Source organism: Vombatus ursinus, unplaced genomic scaffold, assembly GCF_900497805.2.
Source record: "Vombatus ursinus unplaced genomic scaffold, bare-nosed wombat genome assembly UNPS02014874.1, whole genome shotgun sequence".
In the NCBI taxonomy this organism is placed as follows: Eukaryota; Metazoa; Chordata; class Mammalia; order Diprotodontia; family Vombatidae; genus Vombatus; species Vombatus ursinus.
The window spans coordinates 15,804,004-15,822,933 of NW_020954652.1; the positions used below are offsets into that span (position 1 = coordinate 15,804,004).

Consider the following 18,930-nt stretch of genomic DNA (forward strand, 5'->3'; position numbering starts at 1 on the left):
GTGTGTGTGTGTGTGTGTGTGTGTGTGTGTGTGTGTGTGTGTGTGTGGACTGCCAAACACCTGGATGGCAAACCATGTTATGGTGGGAATTCTTCAAGAAATGGTTTGGCTACTAAAGATCCTTTCTGTGATTTCAACAAATATTTGTTAAGTGGTAATCTGTGGGAGATAGAAAGATAAGCAAAGAGCTTACATACTAGCAGGAGAAAGAAGGTGAAGACAAATAACTAAAACAAAGCAGAATGTGAAAAAAACGCTCAGGGAAAGTAGACAGTGTGCAGAGAAAGGCAAGATTACTGGCTGAGAATATCTCAGGAAATTGACATTCAAAAGAATCTTGACCTCACCAAGATCCCACAGGTAAGTATAAAGCAAGATGGCCTGTATCTGAAGCCCAGGCCTTCTCGCTAGGGCTCTAAATGTTAGTTGAGCAAGTGGAGACTTTTTTTTGTAATAGAGTGTGATTTACTTTGGAAATCAGAGTGAGATTTAAAAACCACTGAATTAATTTGTATCGAGTGTGTGAATATTAAGTTCCCGTCATGGACCTGGAACTGGTAAAGGGTAAGAAGGGGTACAAAGTAGAAACAGATCAAGCCCCTACCCTACTTCAGAGTCCCAAGGCATGTGTAGGAACCACCCTGGTCAGGGTGGTGAAGTGTAGACTAGACAGAACAGAGAGTGTAAGGCAATTCACTGCATTTTCCAGTTATCAGGGAAGATGTTTTGAAGGAGGTGGCTTTTAAGCTGGGACTTGAAAGAGACAAAACTTTGGTGGTGGTGGGGCATAAAGGAAAGGTGAATGGAAGAGCAGGGCTTACATGATTTAGTGAAGATTAGATAACTAAATAAAGGTAGATGTTATTGAAATACACCCAACATCGAAGGATACCAGCTTTAGAACACCCAAAAGAAAACAAGTATTCTTCTGGGGGAGGGGAGGGAGCACTAATATTGGTGAGACAATGATGCTTTATTCTGAATCATAACATCATAAAAAAGTTTGATTCAACATTTGTACTTCTGCTTGCCCATTAGATGTTGTGGCTTGTCAGGACTTGCTTGTGAGTCAGCAGTTTGTGGGTTTGGTTTTTAACAACCATGTGCAATGATCCCTCTCCCCATTCATTCCAAATGTAATGGAATAGCTTGGTGAAAATGTTGCTTATTAAGTTTTCTTAGTGAAGTTGGATGTAGGGCAATGGTAAACTTAACAATTTTTTAGCCTTTGAAGGTAGAGAATTAATATTTGATGGGAAGGTGTGGTGTTTATTCCTTAATTTGCCTAAATAAATTAAAAAACAAGCATTGACAGAACCGTCACCCGCAGATAATGACCCAGAGAGGAAAGCCAACAGATGAGGGAAAAGAAACATAACTACTTAGCACTCTGACTAAATGTTGAAATTATAGCACGATAAAGATAAAAACGGCTCAATATGCGAATGGATTTGTTCCACAATTATGATTTTATACGTTGGCAGCGATGTCGACCAAGAAGTGAGTTCTGTTGTTTATGTGCCATAAGGATTTGATAGTGCTGGCTAAAGCTGAAAATTGGCTAATCGCAAACTTAATTAAAACGAGCAGCTAAGAAATGATATTTACTAGGTTAGATTAGCTTTCAAGTATTGGTGCCCTGAAAAGAGGACTGGATTTGGATCTAGATTCCACCAACAGCTTTGCTAATTATTTTGTGTGTGGCCTTGACCAGTTTTCTCATCTCTCAAATGGAAGGATTTGACTAGATCAGGGATTCTTAATCTGCAGTCCGAACTTCTAAAAAAAAAAAAAAATTTGATCAACTGTATTTTGACATAATTGTTTTCCATAGTAATCCTTTTATTTCACATATTTGAAAACGTTGCTGTGATAAAGGCTCCCTTGAGTTCACCAAACTGCAGAGGGGATCGTGATACCCAAAAGATTAAGAATCCCTCAAGGTCCCTTCCAGTTCTCTATCCTTTTATTCCCATAATCCCATTTTCATCTGTAGTCTTAATGTTAGGATTCCAAAAGTGAAATTGTCTCTACCCTCAAGGAGCTTATTATCTAATTTATTGTTCAGCCTGACTCTTCGTGACCCCATTTGGGGATTTCTTGGCTGTGTTACTAGAATGATTTGCCCTTTCCTTCTTCAGCTCATTTTGAAGATGAGGAAACTGAGGCAAACAGAGTCAAGTGACTTGCCCAGGATCACTCAGCTAATAAGTGTCTGAGGGCAGATTTGAACTCAGGAAGATGAGTCTTTCTGACTCCAGGTGGGGCACTCTATCCGCTGCGCCTACCACCCAGCTGTAGTGGGAGAGGTAAAATTGGCCTTTAAATGCCATAAGTATAAGTACAGTAGGAGTAACATTAGAGGTGCAAGGTTCTATGAGGGATAACAAAAAGGGATTTGTCATACCTTGAAGTTGCTGAATATTTAAAGAATAAATAATTTAATTACAATAATTGAATTTAACATGTGGTTGTTTTAATATCACCCAGAAGACACTTGTTATTAGAATGCAAACTTTGTCTCGCTTTTCCACATTATTAGTATTTTGCCTCCCGTAACCTTCCAACCCACCAGTATCTTAATCTAAAGTAGAGATGAAAATACAGGAAGAATTTAGTGGTAATATTACATTTTAGTTATTCTACTCAAAAAAAGGGGGTTATCTCTTTAATGGCAGTGAAGACTGAACTTTGACCTGGCTTCTGGACTTAAGGAGTACGCTCAGGAGTGCCTTGGGAGGTTTTTGGAATATCTGCTGGATCAGTGGAAGGACTGCCACCTCCTTCATCATGTATATTGCTATTTAGGGAATCTGACACTGCTTAGTGCAGAGATCTGATGGGATCACAGAGGAAAAGAGGTGGTGTGGTTGGACATAATGCATGATTAAAGTCCTATCAGATAGGAATGGGCTAATAGTGGTGTGAGGACTTTCTGCATTTTTAAAGGTTGAGATCCTTTAACTGTTCTTACTTACCCTCTAGGTTTGGAGATCATTATCCAAGTGGTGATCACATTTCAGGATCTTTGAAAATCAGATAGAACCTTTAAATTTTTTTTAAATATTGAAATGCTTAGTTTTTGTCATATCACTAGTTCTTTAAAAATAGATTTTGTAAAATTGAAAACAATGTACCATTGTTGGAAGGATTAACTAATGAAATGGATTACCTATATGTTGATTTTTTGCCTCATAAAGATCCTGCAGCAGGCTTGTTAACTAGTCACTAAAATACAGAGAAGAATCTCAATGCAATATCTCCAATCTATTTGACTTATTAGATGATTTTTGTTAGCGGAAAGAGTTTCCATACCAGCAAATTAAGATCCTTGACATTTATTAGGGCAGCTAGGTGACTCAGTGGATGGAGTACCCAGCTTGGAGTCAAGAAGACTTAATGAGTTCAAATCCAGCCTCAGATACTTACTAGCTTTATGACTCTGGACGAAGTCACCCTGTTTCCCTCAGTTTCCTTATCTGTAAAATGAGCTGGGCAAGGAAATGGCAAACCACGCCAGTATCTTTGCCAAGAAAACTCCAAATAGGGTGATGGAGAGTCAGACGTGACTGAAATGGTGGAAAAACAGTGACATTAGTTGATGAATCCTTGGTGGCATAGTGGATAGAATGTCAGGCCTGGAGCAAGGAAGACCTGATTATAAACTTGGGCTCTATTTCTTATTATCTATGTGACCCTCATCAAGTCACTTAATCTCTGTGATCTCAGTTTCCTCATCTGTAAAATGGAAATAACTATAGCATATAGCATAACAATGACATGGTGGTTGTGAGAATCAGATGAGATATTTATAAATTTCTTAGCAAAGTGGTAGCCATTGGTGTTATTTTAGCTGTTATTTACCCTCTAGTGACATAAAAGGGATTGATTTTCTTTGAATATATTGGACTTGATGTCTTTTGGCAGTGTGAGTAGCTCCAAATAAGATTGATATGTTGGGAAACAGTGGATATATGGGAGTTAGAGCAGTGGTCTCCTGAGATGAATTTCTTAAAGCTTTCACACAGTGTATATGAAAAATAGCATTAGTCCATTTGGCTCCTTTTTCACCAGTAGTCAGTCATTCAATCAACAAGCATTAATTAAGCTCTTACCATGTGCCAAACATTGTTCTAAGCAAAGGGACACAAAGAAAGACAAGCCATTCAAACCATTCTTGGCCTTTTTTCAACTTGGGTTTTATTGTTATTATTTGTAAGACTCTTGGTCATACCTTAAGCCTCCATCCCCTCCCAGCAGCTCGCGCGCGCACGCGCGCACACACACACACACACACACACACTCACTCCTGTTAATTCTTATTTACCAATTATAGTTCATGATGTCTCAGGTTTAGAGCTGGAAGGGATTTAGAAGTCCTTGGGTCCAACCCCTGTATTTTACAGATGAGGAGGACCGTGAAGTGACTTGAAGTGAAGATCAAAGAGATAATAAGCCCACCAAATCTAGGGAAGGACAGAGGATAAAAACCTGGGGAAGGGGGTGAATGGGTGATGGGAAGCAGTAGGAATTATAGAAACTCTTCTGGATTATTTTTTCAACAGTTATTCATTTAAAGGAACTCAAATTAACACCATGTTTTCCTACTGTTCTAATATTTGGTAGAGTCAATGGATCTAAGATAATTTATACTTAAACTAAACCTAATCAAAAAACTCCCAAGCAGTCATCAGGTTTCTTCTGGAAGACCTGGCAAATTCCCTAGCCTAGTTAGTACAGCTAGGACATGAGACACCATCTCTGGAAATCCATGTTGAGAAGCTTTTCCGTGCTTCAACCCTAAAGATTTCTCTTGGTCTTCTCCCCATTGCCTCACTGCTTTGGCAGTCAAATTAGAGTTAAGTCTCACCTCTCTTTCCAAATTATAACTCCTAGACCGCTACGATCCCTCCCTCATTTTTTTTTCTTCTGCACGACAGAAACCAATTATTTTATGGCATATTCTGGAGTCTCACCTCCATACTGGTCACCCTCTTATGGATCCACTCTAGCTTGTTGAAGTCTTTCCTCAAAATTAGGACTCATGATGGCTTAAGGAAGAGTACAGGGAAATAATAGTTTCTTTGTTTTGGATACTATCCTCCTTGTTATGTAGCCTAGCAAAACGTTAGTTTTTTTAACTGCAACGTCACACTGTTGACTCATTGAGTTTGTAGTGTTACTCAACTCCCCAGATCTTTTTCTGTGATGCTGTGGATAGAGCACTGGGCCTGGAGTCAACAGAACATGAGTTCAAATCCAGCCTCAGACACTTAGTGTTTGTTGCTGGGCAAGTCACTTAACCTCTGTCTGCCTCGGTTTCCCCATCTGTTAAATGGTGATAATAGTAGCACCCATCTCCCAGAGTTATTAGGAGGATTAAATGAGATAATATTGAGATGATATTTGTAAAGCACTTAACAGTGCCTGGCACATTGTAAGAGTTATATAAATGCCAACTATGATTAGCTGTTATTATTTGTTGATGTCTGCTATGTGCACACTGTATTTGTGAAGTTACTTAATCAGTTTCTAAATATAAAAATTCATAACTGCCTTTGTGAAGTCTAATTTTGGTCATTTTGACTCCTTTTTTTGTTTTGTCAAAATCTTGATTTAATATTCTACAAATGTGACAGATGTGCAATCTATGCCTTCAGGGTCCATTGATAAATCTCCTGTAGCAAAAGGCTAGGGGCAGATGTATCCCTGGAATACTAAACAATAGATCTTTTAAGTCACAGCTCATTCCAGCTCTTTGTGTCCAGTCATTCAGTTAGTTTTAAATCCACTAGCTCAATTTTGTCCCTAAGAATATTGTTAAGAATAATAAGACTCTTTCAAGTACCTTGCTGAAATCTAAGTAATTACGGCTACAGTATTTACCTGTTCTACCACTAGGATTACCCTATCAAGTGAAATGAGGTTAGTCAGACATATTTTGTCTTGATGAGCCAGGTTGACTTTTAATGATCATTTCCCTTTCTGATTGCTAAAGATCATCCCATTGTTAATGTATTTTAATTTTGCAAAGGATAGAAGTCAAGCTCATTAAGCTTCAGATGCCTCCCTTTTTATCTTTAATGAAACTCCGGACAAGTTTTCCATTCTCCAATCCTGAAGCACCTTTCACCTTCTTCAAGAGCTTTCAGAGGTCAAGAGAGTAGCCGAGCAGATCCAACTGCTGCCAGTTCATTCTGGTATCCTAGGATTTGGAGTCTAGAGATTTGAACTCATGGAGAACAGCTTGGTCTGTCTAACTTGTCTCCTTCCTCACCTTGGGTCTTCAGTCCTTGCTGATTTTTGTCTTTCCAAGTTCAAACTTTATTCTCCTTGGAAGAGAAAACAGAAGCAAAAAAAGAGGAGATTTGCTCAGTTCTTTTCAGAGCTGTCTGTTATCAAGATTCTGAGATCTTTAAGAGACTCTTAACTTTTGCCTGTATTCCCAGGCCTAGTATAAAATGGTTTGTGATAGATTGATCATCCCAACCACCGAGACAATGAGTGGGAATTTACCCCAAGATTTCATTATAATACCATTTGGCTCTATAGTCAAATAGTTTGGTTTTGTTATTTGGAGATTATACACATCTGGCTTTATAGAAGCAAAGATGTGTTATTTTTAATTATAGTGAGTTGTATATGCATCTAAAATCTGAAACTAGCTAATTTCAAAATTAATCAAAATAAACATCAAAGAACCACAATAATATAGAGAAGAGTTCTGTTTGTAATTGGAACCCCCAATCCTAATTCGACAAATGATCAAATTTCTTAACACATAGACATATTACCCAAGCTATTTTTATATGAAGAGGATACAGGGTGAAAGCCAAAGTATAGTGAGGAAGAAGATGCAGCTGGTGCTAAAAAAAAAAAAAAAAGTATCCCTCTCTGGCCAGTCCGGTGAAGTCTTATTATGTAAAATGTGAATTTTACTGATAGAATGAAGCAGTTCCAATTCTGTCTCTGTCCTGCTCTCTACTGACCCTAGGATAAACTGCAAACTCTTCTGTGTCGTCATTGCGTCCCAACCCATCTTTTCAGGCTTTGTTACCCATTTTCCTCTCACGTACATTTTTCTAGTCAAACTGACTAACTTGCGTTTCCTGTGTCATCACTGTGCCTGAAATGCTCTCTCCTCATCCCTGCGTCTTGGAACCCCACTTCCCAGCTTGGCTGAGGAGCCATTTCCTTAGTTAACACTTCCCCCTTCTTCCCCTCCCCCCACCAAGTGCTTTCTGTTTACTTTGTGTACAAACTCTTACCTTTGTATTTGACGTATCCCCCCAGTAGCTCCTTGAGGACGGGAACTATCTCATTTTCCTTTATATTCCCAGCACAAAACTCAGTGAGTGATATACAGGAGGTACTTGGGACATTTGTATTGAAGTGAAGCAAGAGAGAGAGTAATTCCAAAATTTATGTATGAGACTTTTCTTCCCCCTCTGTTCTGCCATGTTTCAGTCTTTACTTTGAATAAGCCACCTACAAAATAGTTGTTCCTGAAATGTCTTCCATTATTGGAACGTAGTTGAGTCTCTTGTGTTACCCAATTGGTAGCTCCTTGGTTAGTGCATCTCTCCCCTCCTCAGATCATCTTGTCTTTCTTTTATCGTTGTACATGTTGTATGCTACTAGTGGAATGTAAACCTTTTGAGGACAGAAAGTTCTCTTTTGTCATCATGTACAAAGCACAGTGCTTTGTTCGTAGCAGCATTTAACAGATGTTTATTGAATTGAATTATGAGCCTCGAGTAGAGCCTGGCGAATTGTAGGCAAGGCTTGTGGATTAGATTATCATCACTTGGATACAATTAGGATTGTATTAGTAAGTACATACCTTGTTCAAGCCACTCAATTTCCGAATCATATTCCTGGCTAATGAAGACAAGTAGATGGATTGTAAATGGGAGCTATTAATTGTGAACAGCCATTAAGGCGTTGGTGAACTTCAGCTGTAGAGTTAATAGCGGAGGGCGAAGAGGTGAGAAAGAAAGAGACCCTGGCCTGATGAATAAAGGGGTGGGATGGAAGGACCTGTGTGTTTTAGTCCTACTTGCAACTGTAGGATCGTGGATAAAAATCACTTGAACTTCTCAGCATCCTTGGGCACACTTAAGAGTTTTAAGTTATAGGTAAACTGTTGATATGTGTTCATGAAACAAGTGTCAGGCCAGGCATGAAATCACAATTTCAGACACTGCACTACTCCTTCTCCTTCTCCACCCCCCAAAAAAAAATTGAGATAAAAAAAATTTTAAGAGTAATTTTATTTTTAAAGTTGGAAAGAGAAGAGGAAATACTTATGGTTTAGGGAGGAAAATGAAATGAATCCTACCAAGGTCTCCACTTCAGGATATCTTCAGTGCTCTCCATGGTGACTCTAATCTCCAGTTCTAGAGGCATGGTGACCATTTATTCACTAACTCAGAATCACAGTTGGTAATTGTTTCACCACATGCCACATCATTTTTACTTATAGACTATATCCTCTTTCTGGTAAAGTTTCAGAAGACTCTGCCAAATTAAAGTGGGTCATTAATAATTCTAAGCCCTCTCCAAGCAGTTTTCTCCCCTTCTAGTGGTTTTCATCTACTCTGACCTTTTTTTTTTTTCCTGTCCCCGTTCATTATAATTAGTAGTGGTGAGTCTGATGGTGTTCTGAGCATTCCCCATCACTGTGATTCATGTAAAAAAAGCCTGCCCTGTTTTCCGTGGTGGGGTGGAGGGCTATAGGAACATGTTCATTCTTCAGCCTCAAATGTTTGAGAAGCTAGAAAACCTAAGGAATTTCTGTGGATTCCTTATATTGAGATCAGATGTGCAAATGTCACGCAGAATATCTTCCATATTTGGATAAAAGTTGTTTAGATGGAAAATATTTGAGATTGCTGAATTGCCACACATCTAGGAGCAAAATTAGAACAACATGAATTGTTTGGGGTCGGTATCACTTCCTCAGTTGTGTGAGATTAGCAGGCTAGTGTCTATTAGGAGGGGATTAAATTATGTCTGTTATGTCTCCATCATTTAAAGTATTTTATGAAGCATACCCAACCAGGCTAAAGAAGTGAATGGAATGCAGAGCGTCAGTATAACTGATTGAAATGATCTAAGGCTTCATATCAGTTAGAGGACAACAACTAAGCAATCTGCAAAATATTCATTTTTAATGGACACTGAGAATGGGATGCATGTCCAAGGACTGACCTAGCTAAGTTCAGAATGAGGCACCTCACCAAGGTGGCCTCAGAGGGTGAGGTTATGAGTTGCCTTCTTGTTAGACAGTAAGTTACCCGAAGACAAAGACCATAATTATAGTTTTCTCTCCCACAGTGCCTAGCATAGTGATGGGTGCATACTTTATTGTTGTTCGTCAGTTGTCTCCAACTTTGTGACCCCATTTGGGGTTTTCTTGGCAAAGATACTGGAGTGGTTTGACATTTCTTTCTCCAGCTAGTTTTGAAGATGAGGAAATTGAGGCAAACAGGGGTAAGTGATTTGCCGAGGGTCACACAGCTAGTAAATGTCTGAGGCCAGATTTGAACTCCAGAAGATGAGTCTTCCTAACTCTAGACCTGGTGTTCTTTCCACAGCGCCACCTTGCTGCCCTGGGGACATAGTATATGCTTCGTAAATACTTGTACATTGAATGATTAAACAATCCTCGTCTTTGCTTTTACCATTTCTGATTCACCTGGTGTATCGTTGAACTCTAACAAGAGTTAGAAATTCTTTGGCACCTTTGTTATGTTTAACTACTTTTATATGTTTGTACTTACTCACTTTTATTTATGATACACTTATATTTACCCCATTTGACTGTGTACTACTTATGAGTAGAGATCATTGTTTTATTTTTCATTTATGCTTGTTTCCCCAGCACCTCGTATTGTTCCTGGTGCCTGGTAGGAGCTTCATAAATATTGTTTGTTATTTGATTGATGCAATCTCTTGTTTTATTTTATCTTACTTTGTTTCATCATTTGGGTTCTTCTGAACAAATCTTTTGTCTTGATTAAATTGGCATTTGTTTGAGGTTATACATAGTTTTCATTTTATTAGGTTACTTTTCTTTAACTTGGTCACATTTTGTAACAGGAGTCTAAATCATGATGTTGTCATATTTTTGAACAGCATGTATTCCTTTATTTGAGAAACTTTGGAGGTCAGTAGTTCCATTAGTGGGAATCTTTATTTTGTTAGCATTGAAAACCAGTGGTTTCTTTTTTAACTTCCTTTTTGGTTCAGTTATTTTACTTTCCAAAATATTATTTATCATCCTTTCAAACTTCATCTGAGATGCATGATACAGGCCATGCCTCTGAGGCAGAAAAAGTACGTCATGAGTGTATTATTTGATTTAATAGAGGGAGGACTTGCACATTTTGTGATTGTATACTATATAAAAAGCTGACTTGCTTCCTAATTGGATTGAGAACAGTTTGGACTCGAGTTGGTTGGTACCTCTTTCCCATGTTTCTGGTCCACGAAGTTAAAAGTAAGGAATGTTGGTCAGGCAGAATAGCAAACATCTTTCCTTATATGCAGAAGGGCACAGCTTCTGCTTAGGACCATTACTACTCTTCTTTCAAATATCTTCATTTCTGGAAAGGAATCTTTAGTTTATTTTTCATCATTTGCCTCTTCTGTTTAAGTCTCAGGCTTTTACCCCATCCAAAACAATATTTTTTTCTTCAGTTTTTCTTTTTCGTGCCATCTCTTCCCTTCCCCACAGAAATGGCGTAGGATCTTTAACTCTGATTCAGAAATCTTTTAATGTTAGAGCTGAGATCATTTGGTTCAGCCTGCTTTTACAGCTGAAGAAACTGAGGCCTGGAAAATGGATGTGGCACCAAGAAATGGCTAGATAGATCATTGGGGAGAAGAGGAAGGAGGAGGATCATTTTTTTGTCCTTTTCTTGATCTCTTGGTTATATGACAAAGTTAGATTCCACTTTTCTTCTGACCTTTTAATTATTAAAGAAAATCAAAGTCAGGAGTGAAGGAAACTTTTTATTTATAGTTCTGCCCAAGCCTCTTTGGATAGGCCTTGTTTTAACGGATTTTCATTAGAAAAAAAAAATGTGCCAGCTGAATAGAAATGAACATAATATAAGAATAGGGGATAGGATAGTAGAGTGGTATTGCTCAGGGAGAATGCTGTTGGGGCAGTAGCCTGGAGCTAGGAGATGGAATCTGGTGTGAATGTAGTCTCTAGAGAGACAGAAAGTGCATATTTCTGGAGTCAGCCCATTGGATTATAAGGTCCTGGAGTAAAACTCTGGTCCCTGTGGTCTGATTTTAACTCTGAGTAAGGCCTATGGAATGTGTTTGGAGGTAAAAGGTGAATTTTAAAAAACAAACAATTTCCATAGGAACACAGATAAGTGTGACCTCATCTCTTAGTCTTCCGTATTGTTGCATTGGTGCCAACCCTATTCTTTAAACATATTTAAAAACTCTAGCAGGAATTAAGTTAATGGTCCCCCCAAGCGTTCTAATTCAAGCTAAACTTGCAAGTAATGACTCCAAACAGCATTCTATACATCAGTACTAGCTGAAGTACAATCTGTTGAGTGATGTTCCGTTCTACTTTACCAAGCACAAGATTATGGTAAAGGGGTGTTGTCCTGATCCTCTACTTCTGCCAGAAAGCCTTGGTCATTAATTTGTTGCATGCCTTGCCATGCTGGCCGAGACATCACAGAATAGATAGTGGGTTTCTGGAATCCACTGATGAAGATGAGGCAAATGACCAAACCTTTATGTACTGTGTAAATGATGGAGTATATGGATCATTTAATTGCATCCTGTTTGATCATGCACATACTAAACCTATTCTACAAAAGTGACCCAAACCAGATGAGAAGCATTACTTTTCTATGTGTGTGTGTATGTGTGTGTATGTGTGAATGTGGATATGTATACACACATGTATATACAATATATACACACATACATATATGTGTAAATATCTGTATGCATACATGCATGCATGCATACATACATACATGGATCAACATGTGATGGCCTTGATTGAATTGTTGAATGCTGTGATTTACCAGAAAAACTTGTGGGAGATTGGATGCTGTTTGAAAACATGTACACTCATACTGTTGCTGCTGCTTCTAGGTGAAAGGTAGTTGGTCTGTAAAGATGCAAAGATGAAATGTGGATTGGTGATTGGAGGAACAAGGCAGCCAGGGACTCAGGAAACACTGAGAAACAGTGACAGGAAAAGAAGGAAAATTCCATTCTTCCTCTAGTCCTATGAAGGACTCTGGGGCCATTTATTCCAAGACCTTTGTTCTGTAGATGAGGTGAGAGTTTAAGAGACTTGGCTATGGTCACACAGTAATTGGCTGAACCCTCTCCTGTACTCTTCACTATGTACCACACTGTGCCCTGAAATAGGCAGTGTAAATATTATCCCCATTTTGTACATTGTAAACGTCCATTTTGTCATAGCTGGTAAATGTTAACCTCGGAACTCAGATCGGGGCCTGTGGAGAACGACTTCAGTGTCACTGACCGTGATGCTCATAACTAACGTTAGGGAACTCACATTCTTTCACTAGGGGTGAGGAGGTGTGATATAAAAAATACAAGTTGTAAACAAAATCATTTTAACTTCAGGGAGGGAGGAGAGCACTAATAATAAGGACTTAAGTTTGGAAAAAGCTGAGGGTTCTGGGAGGTCCTTTGTGGAGGGAATGCTCTTCAGGTTTGACTGATGGATGGATGTCTTGTGCCTAGGGGGGAAATAGTGTGTCCTGTAGAAGGAACTGCAAGTAGGCCAATTTAGATTATTAGCATTACAAAAGAATCTCATGATTTGGAGCTGGAATAGGACTTGGGTCATTTAGATCAACCTTCTCATTTTACAAATGAAGAGACTGAGACTCAGAAAGGTTCACGTTACCTGGATCTTTGATTTTGCTTTTGTTTGATAGAATTGTTCATGATTTGGAACTGGTTCACTGTCTGCACCCACTCTTGATGCATTTAAAATGTGGCTCAGTTTATGAAATTTATTAAAATTAACTTTAGATTCAGTTCTTCAGGAACACATCTAATAGGTTAGCGTGCTGACAGTGGGCAAATATAATTAATAATTGCTTGTAAATATTTTAACCTACTACCAGAATCATCTATCATTTGCATATATAGCAATAAATCTTTTTTTTTCAAGTGTCTAGATGAATATGATGATGATGAAGCAGGCCAAAAAGAGAGGAAAAGAGAAGATGCTATCACACAACAGAATACAATGCAGAATGAAGCTGCAACGTCAGATGCTGGTGGTTCATCCCTATTGCAGGTAAGAATTTTAAAATTATGAGTACATCAGTAGGTCGCCTAACTAGTCACCTCCCAAATTTCCAATGACTGATAATGAATTTTGCTGTCAGTTTTGATCTGATATAATCTGCTCATTTTAATTAAGTCAATTAAAACAACCCATCCACAATTTTCATCTTGGGTGATTCTTGTCCACAGGAAAAACACTCATTGTGCTGGTGACCATCTGCTAGGTCTCTTGATATTACAGACATACTTGTGGGGAAGCTGTCTCTTGGTTATCCTTTGTTCATAGTAGATGACCCACCCATCTCCTTTCCTATCCTCCCTACTTGTGTCATTTTCCACTGCTTTATCCTTAATAGTACCTACTGATACCCACCATACTCCTTTCTGTTGTCCATTGGTTGGGACCTACAATCTTGAATCTTTGGAGACTAGTGTTCTTCCAGAAGATTATTAATTTTTTTTTAACAATAATTAATCAGATAAGCCTTTGTTTCATGAAGAAGCTTGCCAATGCACAGTTCATCAAAACTTCCAGATTTAAAAAACAAAATATTAATTACTACCTAGTCAACAATTCTGCATCTGCTACCTTAAAACAACAACAAAACCCCGCTGTTCTCAAGACTTTACATCTAAATGGTTGACGGAACAGGGCCAGCAATGGAGCCTTGAGTCTTCCAGCCAGGTTGACATTAACCCATAGATCAATGCTGGTTCTCGTTATTCAGTCAGTTCTGAATCTACCTGAATCATATCCAGGTCACATCTCTCCATTTTAGCCATAGGTTTTCATGAGAGTCTTTACCCAGTGGTTTAAGTCAAAGATGTCCTGTTATTTCTTTGATCTTTTTTCCTAATGTCTACATCAGAAGAGTAAATGGAATCAGTCTGGCATAACTTGTTCCTTTAAACAACAGTTTTTTTTTTTTATATTTGTCTTTATCAGTCTTCCCCATTGAAACATCTATTGTGATAAAAAGAATTAAGCAAAAAAACCTTGATCACAAAACCTTGTCTGATAATGTATACCTAAATTAGTCCATCTTAGTAGCCTCCCACCTTTTTTTTAATTTAATGGAATTTTCATTTTATCACCACTTTTATCCATATATATTTGAAAAAATAATAAATATGTGCAGGAGATATTATTTGTTGTAAAGAAGGTAAGTTTGCCACTTTTTTATATGGTCACGTTGCTCACTTTGTTGCTGCTAAATAGAAATCAAAGTGACAACCATATAATTCTCAGTTTGGGAAGCATTACTTGGGGACCATTGAATCAGTGCATGTAAGTCTTCCAAGGTTTCTCTGAAATTTTTCTTTTTTTAATCTCTTACAACACTGTAGTATTCCATTATATTCGTATGCCATAATTTGTTTAGCTGTTCTCCAGTTGATGGGCATTTCTTTCCTTTCCAGTTCTTTGCCACTACACAAATAGCTGCTATAAATAATTTTGTACATACAGGACTTGATCTCTTCAATGTGTTTGGGATATGGGCTTCGTAAGCATATTATGTTGCCTAGCTTGTTCTTAATGAAGTTGGCTGGCTCATAGTAGATTTGCCATTTTTCTTTATTCTTTTAACAACCTTTTCTAGGAATTTGCTGAGTATTGATGTAAAATTGTGGCATTTGGTTTGTGGAATCTTTTAGAGAATAAGGACTCTGTTCGTATGTAGCATCTCTCCCATTCTCCCTTTTTCCTCACACTTGCAGGTTCTTCCTATAACTTTGAGATGATCTTTCCCCTGGACTAGTTGCCTTGAATTCTTTTAAGACAGTAAGATGTTCTCTTTCTGTGCTTTACTTATCTTGGGTTTCATTTTCTTCTTAACCTCTTAAGTTCTGTGCTTTTTATCTGGATGGAGAATTCAGTTCAACAATCATTTATCAGTCACCTCTTTTATCCAGAGGCCTATGCTAGGCATTATGGGAAATTTATAAAATTTTTTACCAAAACTTGAGCCCTACTCTCATGGAACTTACAATCTAGGAGGTGGCTATAACCTGTTCACAAAAAATTAATACAGAACTGATCCTAAGTGCATGAGAGAAGTATAAATTGAATACTAGGGAAAACAGGTAAAATAGAAGTGCTGAATACAAGCTCATAAAATTGCCCAGACTGCTTTGAATTCATCATACTAATTCTGTAATGATGCCCTGATCTACAGCCCAGCTTGGCCTTAATGCCCAGTCAAGGCTTTGTTTTTTTACCTGGATTATTGAATATACTTTATATAAATAGTTTGCTAATTCACTGGCCACAGCACACAGGCAAGTTTCTCCATCTGGCTACTTCTGAAAGTAGATGGAAGAGAAGAGGAAGAAAAACAAATTTAGAGAATGACTTTTTTTTTTCATCTTTAAGGCAAGTTCACCTTTACTGGCCATTATTTGTTCTGCTCTTTTTGCTTTTTTTGAAAAAGGTGGTATTAAATGCGGGAAGAATCACCAGAGGGACTGGTATTGGCTGGCTAAAATTTGTCCTGGATAATACTGGAGAGATGTCTCACCTACCTTTCCAGCCTTTCTTCATGCTCCTGTTTTTCACGCAAACTTATCCCTTTGTCACTTTGTCCTGGTCTCTTTTTTCTATACGTGGCCTTCCATTTCCTGACCCTGAGCTATTGCACAAGTGCCCCTCGGAGCTCCCTTCTGCCTTATGGAATCCCGAGCTTTCTTGGAACCCATCCCAGGTATGCCTCCTCCCTGAGGCCATGCCTGATCCCTCTAGTTGATAGGGCTGGCTCTCCCAGGAAATTGCTTTGTAAATACTTGGTACTTAACATATTTGTGAACTTGTATCCTCCCTGTAGAAGGAGACAGTTCCTTGAGCGCTGACACTGTCTTGTTTTTGTCTCCTGGCCCCTACCTAGCACTGTGCATGATTGAATTCTTAGATCTTAGCATGAACCTGTCATAAAATCACCTGTACACAAACATACAATTTCCAATAATAAGGTAAATCTTATATTACAATCCTTAAGTTATACCCTTGGTTGCTGATAGTCAGTAAGCATTTATGAAGTGCCTACTATACCATAGGCACATTGTTAAGCCTTAAGGATACAAAAAGAGGCAAAAGACAGTCCCTGCCTTCAAGGATCTTACAATCTAATAGAGGAAACAATAAGCACATAAGTAAGTATAGACAGGCTATGTACAGGAAAAAGAGGAGATAATTCAAAGAGGGAAGGCACAACAATTAAGAGTGATCAGAAGAGCTTGTACAAGATGGGATTTTAGTTGGAACTCGGAAGGAAGCCAGGGAAGCCGGTAGGTGGAGGTGAGGAGGGAGAATGTTCCAGGCATGGGGGACAGATGAAAAATGCCTAGAGTCCAGAGTCGGAGCATCTTGTTCAAAAAACAGCATGGAGGTCAGTGTCACTGGATGGAAGATTACGTGGCAGGGGGGATATTCGATCACCTGCATAACTTCTTGGCCGTGATATTTTTAATAGCCAACCTAGTGTTATCAGCATCATGTTTATAAATTCTCTTAGACTGGGTTACTTCTGCAGCCGCTGTCTAGCTTTGCTCATCTTTTCTTAATTCTTACCAGCTTTAGTTTTAGAGGATGGTATTTAGTCTTAACTTTATTCCCAAATATGGGAGGGACACTTGTATTTGGAATATGAAGCTCCCTGTGCAAAAAAATACAGTATTAAGTTGTATGGTTTATACATTTAATTGTGACAAGAATGCAGAGAAGGCAGGGATCACCAGGGCTTAGAACAGAGGAAAGAACCAGATGAAGGAAGTGGAACATGAGCTTGTTTTCAATGTTAAAATAATATGAACTGAGAGAATGAAGGGCAATGTTCCAGGCTGGTGGGGCCCCAAAGGCACAGATGTAGAAATGGGCATGGAATTTGCGTGGGGCAGTAAGGTCATTGCTTGAGTACTGCTAGCACTTCCAGTGACGTAAAGAAGCGACAGAAGGCAGATTAGATAAATCTCCAAGTCTTGCCTTGACCAACTCATGCCCCATGATTCTCACTCTGGGCTTGCTTTGGCTGTTGTATACTGTCGCTTCGTCTGATGATTCAGGGTAAGTCTGGTTTCTGCTGCACAATATTTTGGTTTACAAAGCCATTCTCAATTTTTAAACTTATTGGGAGTAAAAATAAAAAAGAGTTCATGTTTAGAAAATGCTTTTTAATTTACATGTGACTTTTTCTTACAACAACTGTAAAGTAGGCTAGTGCAGATATTATCTCTAATTTATGTATGAAAAAACTGCGATCCAGAGGGAGGAAGTCACTTAGTCAAGACTTTTGGTCCCTTGGCCTCAGTTTGCTCAGCAGCAAAATGGGTGGGTTAAAGTAGATCAGTAGTTCCTGTTTAGTGGTTAACGAGTTCCAGACAATGGTCCAAGGGGTTTGGACCCACAGTTCTTTAATGGTGCCTTAAGGAGTAAACAATTGCAGAATGTTACGAATAACATATTGAATTGCCATGGGGGTTCATAACATACTGGTTTTGTTGAAAGAGGTGAAGGAAAGCAAAATTACTGGAAAGCACTGGAGTTGGTGGTTGCTAAAGTTCTTTCAGGTTCTGGTTTAACTGTAGATGTAAAGGAGGAAATGACTTAGGACCATCTGCCTCCCCCCTCCCCCTTCCCATCCATTTAACACCTTCATTTTACAGAAAGTAAATGAGAGGTTCACGAGGTTAAGAACTTAGCCAAGGTCATACCTTAGGTAGCTCCTGGTAATTATTGGAACCATGACATACACCATTGTGAAAATCTGGTACTTTTTTTTTTTTTTGCCGCAGCATATTGTGATCAAGAGAGTACAGCAATGTCCTTGACAGGTATGAGTAAGTAGTGATCATACCAAAAACTGAAAGTATGATTAATCATAATAAGCAACTAACATTTTGACTGAACTTCTCCATATTTTCCATATTTTCTCCTTATACCACCCCCCATGAAAACTTTGTCTCCCTAGTACTTCTGGGAGAGTGATCAAATTTGTAAAAAATAACAATCATCTAGAGATGCTATTAAAAAAGCAATCTGATTAAACTAATTAGCCCTAAGCTATGAAGAAAACTTAACTTCTTTCTCTCGCTTTCCCTTTGCTTTCTTCGTAGTGTTTGCATTTTAAAAAACTATTAACCTACAGGATTATATAACTACCTGTAGAATTTCAGGAAGTTGTAGAATTTTGCAGTTGAAAAGGATTTCTAAATTAATCCCCTTCACAACAACCTTGAGAAGTATTCATTTAACCTCTGCCGGAATATTTCTGTCGACTAGAGAACTCACAGCCAATGGAAAGAAACTATTTGATTTGTCTATAGCTTTAATTGGATTGACATTAAGCAGAAACCTGTCTCCCTGTGACTTTTACTCATTGGCCCTCAAACATTTATGAATGGCTATTATCCTGGGCCAAAGAAGCATGCAATTCTCCCACTCTCCCCTTTTTTAACCATTGCTGCCATGCTTAGCTGAGTGCCTTGCACATAGCAGACAAATTCTTGTTGACTCGTAGCACCTGGTTTCCTGACCTCCCGCCATCTTTGTGGGAGGATCATAGCATTTAAATCTAGATGGGATCTTAGAGATCACCAAGGCTGATATCCTCCTTTGAAAGA

The 18,930-nt window shown here is 38.5% G+C and overlaps 1 protein-coding gene across 1 annotated transcript in view; it reads left to right on the forward strand.

Annotated features, from left to right (window-relative positions):
* The window catches only part of PAWR (pro-apoptotic WT1 regulator), a 136,339-nt gene that overhangs the window by 78,328 nt on the left and 39,081 nt on the right, over window positions 1–18,930 (forward strand). Inside the window, exon 2 of the mRNA XM_027842541.1 lies at window positions 13,199–13,327. Within this exon, the coding sequence (XP_027698342.1) occupies window positions 13,199–13,327 (129 nt within the window). The remainder of the gene's footprint in view (window positions 1–13,198; window positions 13,328–18,930) is intronic.